The 12,743-nt window shown below is 41.0% G+C and overlaps 2 protein-coding genes and 2 long non-coding RNA genes across 4 annotated transcripts in view; 2 read left to right on the forward strand and 2 right to left on the reverse strand.

Moving 5' to 3' along the window:
* Positions 1-12,743, reverse strand: part of LOC307021477 — a 654,272-nt gene that overhangs the window by 358,726 nt on the left and 282,803 nt on the right. The window lies entirely within an intron of this gene.
* Positions 1-12,743, forward strand: part of LOC307021478 — a 421,766-nt gene that overhangs the window by 210,694 nt on the left and 198,329 nt on the right. The gene's annotated exons all lie outside the window — the stretch shown is intronic.
* Positions 577-2,412, forward strand: LOC307022033 (uncharacterized protein; the record flags this gene model as incomplete). Its single annotated transcript, XM_079654608.1, has 5 exons — positions 577-603; positions 1,114-1,413; positions 1,900-1,936; positions 2,080-2,143; positions 2,241-2,412. 5 exons carry the CDS (start codon positions 577-579, stop codon positions 2,410-2,412), a joined length of 600 nt encoding a protein of 199 aa, XP_079510734.1.
* Positions 8,576-11,556, reverse strand: LOC307022034 (uncharacterized protein; the record flags this gene model as incomplete). The annotated part of the gene is made up of 2 exons (XM_079654609.1): positions 11,411-11,556; positions 8,576-10,012 (listed from the first exon to the last, which is right to left on the reverse strand). Exon 2 carries the CDS (start codon positions 9,899-9,901, stop codon positions 8,576-8,578), a length of 1,326 nt encoding a protein of 441 aa, XP_079510735.1. The 5' UTR covers positions 9,902-10,012; positions 11,411-11,556.

Here is a 12,743-nt window from a genome sequence, read left to right on the forward strand (position 1 = left end):
ACTATTTTTACACTCATTTTTGTTTGAGCAACCCAGAGTTTTCCCTGAAGTTAGCTCGCTAAGCGAAAATCCGGCTTTGTAGTACAGGCCTCTGGTGCAGCCTCTCCCTCAGGTGCTCCCAATCCCCAATCAGGGCCTCCATAAAGGACCTGAGAAAGGCTGCAGTCGCTCTCTTCCTTCTCCTGTGAGCTGCATTGATGGCAGTGGAGCAGTATAGTAGTTTGTTGTTGTCTACGTGGGAAGTGCAACTTGTAGAAGTTCCCTCCCGGTTATTTTATATTTTGCTACTTCCCTTTGTACCCCTAATCCAGGAGAGAACGTAACATTGAGTACATTTGAATGTTATAATACAATATATTGCATCCACACCTTTACTTTGGGGCAACACCAGAGGCCTGTAGTACGAAGCAGGATTTTTGCTTAGCAAGCTAACTTCTGGGAAAAATCTGGATTTCCGGTCTTACGACGCTGGTTCACTTCTTAGCGGGCTAGATCTCCAAGGTAACTTATGCTGAACGGCTAGTCTGCCAGGTTAGGTTCCGGGATAAGTGATCAGTCTATAAAAGCTCTGCGAAAATGACGTCGCCATTTGTCGATGACACTGTGGAGCTCAGATTTTCAGAGGCGCTCTCAGGCGGGAGAAGATCTTTAGGGACAGACTAAACCAGGGGTGTCAAACTCAAGGCCCGGGGGCCAAATCCGGCCCGCGACTTCATTTCATGTGGCCCCACAAGAGCTTACAAAGAACATAATATGTTTATTATACAGTTACATGCTACTTTACAAAAGCACGTTGCCCATAAACTATATGTCCCTCAATGCTTCTCAAATTTGACTTTTTTCTCAGAATGTTACTTTTTATTTCAAAATGTCACTTCTTTGTTTGTGTTTTTCCAGAATTTGGCTTTTCTTTTTTGATCACTTTGTGACATTCTTACTGAAGAGACTTGCAATTATTTGACCTAGACTTCTGCTTTCAGAAGTAGTTAATTATGAAGTTATTACCCTATCCGATAATAATCCAATGCAGAGGCAATAATATAATATTATTTTATATATATTAAATATTTATGTATTTTTATATTGTCTTAAACTTTCAACCGGCCCTTTGAGTGCAACCATAATGCTGATGTGGCCCGCAATGAAATTGAGTTTGACCCCCCTGGACTAAACCCTTTGGCTTTCTCTGATGGGTATTTGTATGAAAGATACAGGTTCTCGTCAGAAGGGCTGACTTATCTGTGTCAGCTCCTCGAGCCATATATTGCTAATGCCACACATCGGAGTTGTGCACTTACAGTGCCGCAGACTGTATGTATTGCTTTGCGCTACTTTGAGAGTGGTAGTTTACTGTATGCTGTGGGGGATGCAGAGAACCTAAGCAAGAATACAGTCTGCAGTGCTATTCATAAGGTCGCACATGCTCTGACAGGGCTTGCAGATTGCTTTGTTGTGTTTCCTGGCACATGTCCCACGCAGACGATCTAAGAGGGATTTTACAGAATGGCAGGTATGTGATTATATCTTTACAGTGAATGTTGTTCCTATGACGTACACTGTTGTATAATAAATGCAGCCTACTATTTCATAGGGTTTCCCAGGGTGCTTGGCTGTATAGACTGTACACACCTACCGATCTCTGCGTCGCTGGGAGAAAATGAAGGTGAATATGTGAATCGCAAATCATTCCACAGCCTCAACATTCAGGTAAATCTTGCACATTCACTTATAGAACACACATTGAAGTCTGGGTGATTAAAGGAAATCACACATTTAAATATTCACACTTGGACTATCTTTCTCTATAACATGGACTCATTTCAAATGAACTTTGATGCTACACTGACTATGGTGCTCTTATTGTGTAAGTAGGCTTGTTAACCCCAAATGCTTTTGCAGGCCACATCATCACAAGCCTTGAGGCAAAGTGGCCTGGGTCAGTCCATGACTCAAGGATCTTCTCTGAGTCTTCACTGTGTCACAAACTCGAGCAGGGTTTGGCAACTGTACATTCTTATTGTTTTATGCTTCTTAAACTGCCTTTTGTGTATACTTATGGAAATGATCCTTTATCTTCAGGGCTCTTCAGTGGAGTGCTGCTCGGGGACAAGGGTTATGCCTGCCATCCTTTCCTGATGACCCCGTATCCTAACCCTGGTGAAGGGCCACAAACCAGTTTTAATGTGGCCCATGCCAAAACCAGGGTCAGGATTGAAATGACCTTTAGTGGCCCCTGAAAGAGCATGCCGCATCATAACGGCCTGTGTTGTGCTGCACAACATTGCCACAATGAGGAAGGAGAGGGCCCCTCCTACAAACCCCCAACCTCCTGATGTGGTAGACCCCATCACCCTGGACTACCCTACTGGCAGGGCTGTCAGAGAAGCTATCACGTTGTTATTTGCTCAATAAAAAAAGAACACACAGAGAGAGAGGCCTTGGATGATTTATGTATTTTTCCAGCCATTCATTCCTGAAGGAAAAAGAGAAAAAAACATATTTTTTGGTTTACTTTTTCTGTAAAGAAAAAAGGGATTTCTCTTTTAGGTATCCGAAAAGATGTAAAGGTCACCTTATGCACCTTTCATTTGACTTGAAAATAAATTACTGAATGTTACAAAATGACCTGTCTTTCTCTGTCCAATTGTTCCACCTCCAACTTGTTTTTTTATCAACAGCTCTATGACAGTGCTTCTCAAAGTGTGGTCCGCGGACCACTGGTGGTCCGTGAGCGCCCCCTAGTGGTTCGTGAGTATATTGGTAACATTTCACATTTGAAATAAATAAATAAATTTAAGTTTTCCGCACTCTCGCAGGAATATCTCCGCAATGGAGCGAGCTTAAGTTCAACTTTTGATTGTATGATATAGCCCAGCGCAACACCTTCATCACACATGTTGCCACTTGTTTGTACCATTTTCAGGCGATTTGTCATTTGTTCTAGAAAAACGATGTGTTTTTGGATATTTGTGGAGTGTTTTTTTATTGGTTAAGTGGTCCTTGGTATGAAAAAGTTTTGAGAAACGCTGCTCTATGAGGAGGTCGTTCAATTGAATGCTTTGGACTAGGGTCCGTTTGTACAGGGCCCTCACAGTGTCTGCTTCAACCTGAAACACATATATATTGCTTTAACATTCAAGCATGGCGCACAGCAAGAAATCTGACCATTTTATACTTGATTATACTTTTGAGTTTTGTTTAATGAATTACTTGTCGTGATGAGGGCCTATATGTCGAGGGCCTAGATGTCGAGGGCCTAGGCTGCGGGGGAGGAAGAGTTCCTTCTTCCTGCAAATTGAGAAAGGCAAATATATTTTCAATAGACAGTAGTTATCTCCTCCATGTGCAGACCACCACCATGTGCAAGTAATCAGAAAGAATCAAATAAAGCAACATGTCCACACCCTCTCTATCTGTGTTAGGGCAAATTTAAAACTTCATATGATTGGTAACAAAATACTAAAGTGTACCGCCAGAGCGCTCTCTGAGTAGACCGACAGCGTCTCATCATCATCTAGGCCAGGGGTGGGCAAACCTTTTGGCTCGGGGGCCACTATGAGTTTTACATTTGACAGACGGGCCGGTAATACAAAACAAAAGGAAAACGTCTGCCTCTTCACAATGGTCAATAACAGTGAACGGATGATTATTAAAGTATTGTAAAATAAACAGAATCACACTAAGCCTGTTAGTGTTGCCTGACTTTATAAGTGTGTGGTCGCGTTCTAGTCACTTTGCTCAGCGATACTGCTTGTTACAACTTGTATTCGCCGATCTTGCCGGGTTGCCGAGTGGGGCCAGCTGAGAGAATAGACCAGACTCCAGCAAAGGTAAATTGTGTCTAGAGTGCGCCATCTAGTGGGATCAACTGAAATGCCAGGTATTGCAGGAAAAAGGCAAAATGAATGCGCTCTTTACTATAATTTGGACAATTTTGTACCAATATTCGGCGGGCCGGATTCAAAAGCCCAACGGGCCGTATATGGCCCGCGGGCCTTAGTTTGCCAATGCCTCATCTATGCACTAAATGAAGACATGTAAATGGTCTATTTTATCCATATTCAGCGACCATATAGGTGACATACCAAAGGTTACGTTACCTCTGTATGAGGTAGTTGTTGATTGGGGAGGGGCAGCAACACCACGTTCTCCCCATCATCTGCAGAACAATAAAATACATGTTACTTACTCCCACAAAAATAGATATTATATATTTATGTTTTATAGCATCCCAGCTGTTTAAAGATCCCTCACTCTTACCCTGTATAAAAATGTGGTGGGAGCCGCTGCCACCAGGGTCTGTAGAAAACCCCACTTCCACCCCTACCATAAAGGGCCGACCTTCATTGTTGCTGAGGGCCAGCTCCTCGGCAGGGCTGAATTCTGCTGGAGGAAGGCCCCCTCCTGTCTTCCTCTGGTCCTTTTTTTTTCTTGTTGGCTGCAAGAATTGGGAAAAAATTGGACTGCTTTATGGAGCTATTTCAGGGTCATAAGTTTTGATCATTCAAAAAAATATACAATTTATTTGAAAGTCCAAGTTTTCATCCTGAACTTTGAAAAATACAATGTTGTATTCAAAACAAAAAAAAGTATTTGAAATCATTTTTCAGGTTGAATATTATTTTGATTCAGTTCAGCAATTTTTTTTAATAAAATATTTATTTTCAGATTTCACTTTTATACACATTTTGATATTTGAATACTTGTTTTTTAGCAGCCAGGTATATATTGCACAGTTTTTAACGGCATATATATATATTGCACATACTGCAAATATTGCACATAGTTGGTATTAAAGATTAAAGTTAATTTTTTTGTTCCAAACTGTTTAAAGTAAACATGTATTATTTTGAACTGTTTTGAAGTAAACATGTATTATTGGGGACTGTTTTCAAGTAATCTTATATATATATATAACCTTCTCACTCACACTCACTGACCTAGATATCAGCACACACACATATTCTTTTCAAGGTCCTTTCTGGGCACCAATATATCTGTGTACAATGTTTGATTGTCTGGGAAAGAATAGTTTGTGTGAAATATTCCTTGGGAAAGTAAAGGAGTGAATTCAGGTGCAAGATAAAAGATTGACTCTGTCCGAAGCTCTCACGCTCTGTTCAGAAGTAAAATACATTTTTCCAAGAACTCTGATTCGCTTAGGAGTGAAATCGACTGCCTCCAAATCTGTCTATGTAGGCCTATACTGATGTTTAGTCATCCACGGGGCTTCCTGTTTCTGACTGGCTGGTCCCGATGCTTGTATCGCACGGCAGTAGAACTGGAAGTCCAGAGTAGGCCTACTCTGTATTTCTTATTGTATGTTTTTTTTACCATTAAAATCAGATTATTGTGATAACTTTTATGCCGGTGTTTTGAACTCCTTCTCTCATTAATGTGACCAGGCTCATCTAACGGACGGCGCGGAGCAGAGGTGGGCTTTAAGCCACCACCACTGTGGTGTTTGCTCCAACAGTATTTATCAACAAGAGGTGTTATAGTCTGTGTTGTTTTGTGCGAGGCCGGCTGTGCTGGTTGTATAGTGTGACCGCTGGAGGAAGAAAGGACCTGCGGTATCTCTCCGTGAGACAGCGGGGGATGGCGTCAGGTCCACCAGAACAACCTGCTGGCTCGTTGCGGATACGTAATTTCATTTTCTAACACAGTTTATTTGTACTTGATTGTTGCCAACTACGATGCTCAACAGCTCGCTTAACGGAACTTTGACGCTGGTCTCAGTTTTCTAACATCCATGAAGGCAACATGACAGAGGGAGGCCTGTCACTCAGGATGCCAAACTACTCTTTGGTAAGCCCCGCCCCCCCAAGCAATATCAGGGCTAAAAGTTTGAAAGCGAAAAAAAAAGATCTGAAAGTGAAAAACGATCTGAAGGTGAAACGCAATGTGAAACCTGAAAAAACAAGATTTGAAACTGAAAAAATAATTGTTTTGAATCTGAAATTGAAAAATCTGTGCTGAAAAAAACAAGGATTCAAATATCAAAATATGTATAAAAGTTAAATCATAAAATAAATATATTATTCAAAAAAATTGCTGAACTGAATCAAAATAATATTCAACCTGAAAAATTATTTCAAATACTTTTTTTTATTTTGAATACATCATTGTATTTTTCAAAGTTCAGGATAAAAACTTGAACTTTAAAATAAATTGTATTTTTTTGAATGATCAAAACTTATGACCCTGAAATAGCTCCATACTGCTTTCCTATACAGTTATGAAACACAGACCAATTGAAGCAATACAAAACGTGTATGTGTTTTTAAGATCTCAAAAGAGGGAAACTTATCAGATTGAATTATGTTTTTATATTTAATTTTAGTTTGTTCCCTGGTCCTTTTAGACCCGCTGGGGTTACATCTGAAATACGAAACAAAAAAGGTAATGTACAGCTTGAATAAAAAAAAATGCTATAAATGAAAAGGATTAAAAAATATATTAGGCTTAAAGCATGGCTTAAAGTCCACTTGTGACCCTCGGGCGATGATATTATAAAGGCAAAAAGGCTGCCACTCAATGATCAATTTGGTATTTTAATGACTATTTATCCGCTAAACTAGAAAGTTAATCTGGAAGCGCCGGATTTATTTTTGTTCATGACTGCCGTGCATCCAATACACTTTTTAAAGATGTGCAGCTGTGCACGCTGTTACATAGGACGTATTTCACTTACGCATTCACGGAGTCAGCAATCTTTTGGCAGCCGCAACCGTGCTGCTTTTCGCCTTAATAATGTGCTTTAGATCCTCAAAGCGGCTCATGAAGACAGTTTGTTCCTCCGCTGTGAAGTACGCTGCTCTAGGCTTCTCCATTATTCCGATTGGTCGAATGCTCCAAATACCACCCATTTTATGTGAACTCGCACCTAACTAGATAGATTTTTTTGCTCGTGAATTGTTGTTACGGAAAAAAGAGGGGTTTTAGGTTGCCATAAGGCTGTTGACGGTCTTATTATAGGCTACATCCATTGGTTGGTTTTGTGGCACATTTGTAACGCTATGCCAACTTGGGCAAGCACGCAGGGTGGAGAGGTGGAGTGAGGTTGAGCGATGGAGAGAAAGGGAGAAAGAGAGGCAGAGAGCGTGTGCAGCGGTCTGTTTGCACACAGAGCAGGAGTTTGTGAGAGCCGGCTTGAGTCAATTTCTCTTCAGAATATAATTGATTGCCAGCCTCCCTTGTCCCTGGCTGGCTTGCTAGCTCGTTGGTAACGTAACTGATGTGCCTGCATCTGGCGCTGAGTTGCCATATTCCTTTCATGAACCACTTCCTGATATCCATTGTTGCAGATAAATATAAATGATAATAGCCAAACTAACCTAGCAAGAGTAAACTGACAGGCTGCTGTGCCGCATCTCACTCAAAAACCCAAACGACTCAACCCAGCAAAAAACCAGTCTCGCGTGCAGCCTTTCATTCAGAATTTCATAGCAAAATAAAAAAATGATATTAAACTAATCTTTCAACATAGTTTAAAACTAAAATAAATATTAGGACAAAGCCCTACAGATAACAACAATAAACATAATACTAAAACAATTAAAATGTTGTATTCAGCCCTGATTAAAACAGCAAGCCCAAATCCTGGATGTGCGAGCCCGGCCATGACGCCGGGTCTGTGTAACTTATACATTCAGGTTTGCTTTTCCTCATTCAAGTCAGCCAACTGACTGACATATTTTAGTAATAACCTAGCCACTTAGAGTTAATCAAATCTGATAGCAGGATGTTGTTTTAAACCCTTCAAATGTAAAGGTAGGTCGACTTGAAAAATGGAAACTTACTTTTTCTACAGCTGTTGGGTTTTTAGCCTAGTTAAATTGGGTTTAGCAAATGGTTAAATTAATATCAATGTCCAGGTAAAGCAATCGTTTACTCACTTTAAAATGACTACTTCTATAGTGTGGTACAGTAATGAGTCCATAAATCTGGAAAAGACTCCGCTTTTTCCACTTCCGGTTCCCTAGTCTCAACGTCAAGGGTTTACTGAATGTGTTTTTGGTTGAAGAAGCTTGACATAGGGGAGAGCGGGGTAATGTGAGACATTTTTTACATTTGCTCTCCTGTAGGCGAGCTAAAATGATATATCAGTAAAATTTACACATTTCCCATTAATTCAGGATGTTTCCTAGCACTGGAAATGATCAGAATGTCTTCAGGACAAAGGGCAGTGAAAATATGATTGTTTTTTAAAAAGTGGTCTTGTGTCTCACTTTACCCCAGCTAAGGGGTGAACTGAGACAGACTAGAGAAATCAAGGGGGTAAAGTGAAACACTTACCTTTTCCACTTTTAAACTACAAAAACAACACATGTTGTAACAGTTAGAATCCTGACAGATAGATTGACAACCACACATTCCAAAAATAATGTCGGATGCGCAACATAATCATGGGGATTGGTCAATTTAGCACATTTTTTAAACAAAGTAACTCCAAACAAAGTCAAATACAACATAATATATTTCAAAGTGCTTTAATAAACATTCAATTAACCATTTAACCAGTTAGATTAGAACACGATATGATATGAACATCAGCCGCATATTTAAACAAGGCCTACTCTACATTCCAGCCCTGAAGGTTACAGGGAAAGGTGAAGAGTTGCTCTCTCCGTGTTGTTCCTCCAGGCCTATTAGGTTGAGGCAGCTTCTTCCCCACATCACCTTTAGGAACATGTGCCACATCCTTTTCTTTCATAGCAAACGTGGGTCTCTCCCACTCTCTGTTGTTTCCCTGGATTTTTCTGAGGAATTGGGTTAGTATTTCGTCCCCCTCAACCTTCTCAACCATGCCAACATAACGGATACTTCGGTGTTTTGTGGCAAAATTGACGAGGACGAAGTCACCCACGGACAGATCTTTGTTTCCGGGGTCACTCCTCTCATCTTCAGAGCTCTCAAAATCATCCTCAAATGGGACAGGGTCATCACTCTCCTCCGAGCTGCTATCTATGATTTTCTTCTTGGGTGCCTTCTTTTTCGGTTTTCCCTTTTCTTTGCTATTTTGCTTTTTCCCTGCCAGTTTCTTTTGTCTCTCTTCATAAGCCTGTTCTATGATTTGCTTCTCTGGAGTATCTGTTAAGATGGCTGTCTTCACACGCTTTCGTTTTGTTTGTCCTCTGGGGGGACATTTTGGAAGTGGTATGATTTCCTGAGGAGACACATATCCAGGTCGTGAGACAGCTGGCGAGGCACATCCATGTGGACCATGCAAAGTGGATGGAATAGCATCAGCGAGTGGAATAGCATCTGCAGCAGGTGGTTCATCTGCAGGGGGTGGATCATCTGCAGGCCGTGGACCATCCGGATCATCTGAAGTGGATGGACCAGTGGATGCAGGCCGCAGCTCAGGGTTTGGCCGGTCTGACACCATGGATGGTGCAAACGCCTCCTCAGGGAAAATATCTCTGTTATATGGGAAGATCCCAGTGGACTTGAAGCCAGAGGTGATATTGCGTGGTGTCACTGCTGACAAGAAGGCCTCGTTCACAAATCCTGCAATCTGATAGATGGAGACTGTTTTACCAGGGTTAGATCTCATCCACCCATCAAGAGCTCGGCTGTATAGGGTCTTGAACGGACCATACACCGTCACGTCGAGAGGCTGCAAGCGATGGGATGTGTGGGGTGGGAGGGTGAGCAGAACAATACCATTACTCTTTGCTTTCTCCACTGCCTTGAGTGAGATGTGAGCTCTCAGATTATCCAGGATTAGCAGCATGGGATGGTCAGGAGTGCACTTAGTGTGCTTTATCAAGTGATCGAGGAACTCAGGCCAGGTGTCTTCGTTCATCCATCCTGTTCTGGTGGAGGCACCTTTGGCTCCTGGAGGTGCTCCTATCATGAAGTCGTCCTTAAACCTAACTCTGGGGAAGACAAACATGGGAGGTATGGCATTCCCAGCAGCATTCACTGCACACACCACAGTCACCAGTTCTCCTCTCTCAGCTGATGTGATAGAACCAACTTGCTTTTTCCCTTTCTCTGTCACAACCTGAATCAAGTAGAAAGTTTAGAATCAATGGCATGTGCAATCAGTAGGCTACTATTGGTCTAAAGGTACATTTTATTTTGTTGCAGTCCATTCATTTTTTTCTAGTTCACAGGCTCACAACATTACTAATAGCATTAGTTTCAGCATTCTGCCAATAGCTAGCTGGTCATTATCACAAGCCACTCAGTATCAGTCTGCTGCTCTCTAGTAGCTTACCTTCCGTGGCTTTTGTACTGTAAAGACGCCTGTTTCATCCACATTGTAAATCATGTGTGGAGGAAATGTGTGTCTGTTAAAGAAGAGAGGCAAGGGAAGAACCTTATCAGAATCAAAACCAAATCTTACAGGTAAAACCTCCATAAAACATTTGCAACTAAAGAATTAATTCTGTCACCTGTCCATCACTACAGCCAGATTTGTAAAGAACTCCCCCACTGTAGTCTTATTGAAGGCTGTAGCCCTTCCCAGGGATGTTGCCTCCGGAGTTCGGACAAAGAGATGGCGACGGGCTAGAAAGCTGCCAAACCACTCTACTCCTAAAGAGTGGACAATTCGTTATTATAAGATAAGCTTTGTGGCAAGATCAGTTGGCCTAAGTTGACCTACAGAATCATGTGATCTCTTGCGCACCCTAGCCTACCTGCACATTGTTCCTCCATCCAATTGGCAGGGACAGGGATATGGTTTTTGTCTGCATATTCAAATGCCAGTTCACGGCACTTAACTGGAGCAAGGCCATGGAACTGGTCAGCCAGTTGTTTTAAATGTTGGGCAAGCTCCTCCTCCATCTCATCTGTCAGTATTCTTTTTGCCTCAGCTACTGCACCCCAGGCTACTGATTTAACTCTCCCTTTCTCTATTTTCTTAATGAATCTTTGGAGGGTTGTCTTGTCGATATTTCTTTCCTTTCCTGCTTGTCTTAAGGACTTCTTTCCTTGCATGACCTCTGCAGCTGCACTCTCCATCTCTGTGAGGGGTGTTTGGCCCCAAGCTGTCTTCCTGATGTATCGTCTTGGCATGATGACTTTTCTACAATGTTTATGACATTAAAATTAAAACATATGTATTGTAATATTACACTAAAATATATATAAGACTAAACTTAACTTGTGCTTCATGTCGGGGTAAAGTGAGTCAGCGTCTCACTTTACCCCACAGCATCTGTCTCACTTTACCCCACAGCCACCATTTTAGAAAAAACAACATCTCTAGGCAATTCAGGCTAATCTTTAACTAGCATCAATCACATGGTTTTATATGTTGGAAGTTCATCAACATGTATGATATAAGTTTTTCAACCTGAATCAATTTGCTTTGATATTACAGTTGATTACGTTCGCAGTAAGAAAATTTACTTTTACATGCAACAAACACATTTTTGTGAAAAAAAATACTTACCACAGAACCAGCACCAACTTCTCCTTCATGACAAGTGGGGGGTGGGAGGGGCTTGAAAACATTATGGTCACATGACCGCAAATTTGTTTCTTTGCCTAGTTACAGCGGGTGTCTCACATTACCCGGTGTCCCACATTACCCCGCTCTCCCCTACTGTGGTTAACGCAAGCTTACAATAGTTTCATCTTTTGCTCTGTGATATAAAATATGTCAGTAATTACCTCACTCCTGAATGTCCAATACTTCTTTGGGTCATAAAAACGGTTAACAAGTGGCTAAATGAGACGACACGATGCGTCTTCAGTTTAGCACTGGTGATGCGATAGCCATACGACCATGATGGAGTTCATTTCTACTTCTTCTTACTTTTGACTTTTTTTTACTGGCGATTGCATCCACACTTCAAAAATAATAAAGTGGCAAAAATATGAGGAGATTATCCTGCTGAACAAAAACATGTAAAGTATCGCCAATGTTTGTTTGACACAAAGCTCATTGTGTGCAACATTTCTAAATTAAATGGGAAAATCCCATTGCTTTCAGCCGAGGGATGCTAACTTCTCGCTTGGCCTACAAAAATAATTTTCATCACTGCACCACCCTATTGTTTACACTTATCTTGACTTTGACAAAAGTTTGACAGTTTTTCTCCAACCCGTTATCCTAATGTAAAAAAAACATAATATTTTGCTTCTAAACTTTATATTTGTTCGTTTTTTTCTCTGTGAACCTTAAAAGTCCATTTGTAAATTTCTCCATTAGGCAGAAGGCAAACAGAAGCATTATCAGTGTTTGCGACTTGTTTATAATCTAGCAGGTGTCTCTGTGGTAATGAATTCTTCTCCGCCAGCGCCCCATGTACACCATTACTCTTATCCCTCAGACCATGGCATGCTAATTAACATTTATAGAATACAATTTGGTTCAGAGAGCGTGAGAGAAGAGAGAGTGAGAGGAAGGAGGATGAGCAAATGAGGGGGGAGGCTATTTGATGGAATAACTTGACAGGAACAAACAGGCAGGAGTAGCAAAGGCGTACGAGCCAAATAAAAAAAAGCCAATGCATTGCATAATATAAACAGAGCAAATGAACTGTTATACACAAATAAGATGAAGGGAGAGGCAAATCATGCTGACAGCCATGAAAACACGTCGTAGTAGAGTCAGGACCCTGAGAAAATCTTTAAATAGTGATGGAGCCATATACGGACTTATATTATTTAATAATTATCCATTTATTTTATTGTTGTTTTTTGTTTATAGTACCATAAAATAATACCATAAATAAAATGTTATCTCTCATGTATTATATATACGAATAATTAAAGGTGGG

This window comes from Notothenia rossii (genome assembly GCF_949606895.1).
Source record: "Notothenia rossii genome assembly, chromosome: 10".
In the NCBI taxonomy this organism is placed as follows: Eukaryota; Metazoa; Chordata; class Actinopteri; order Perciformes; family Nototheniidae; genus Notothenia; species Notothenia rossii.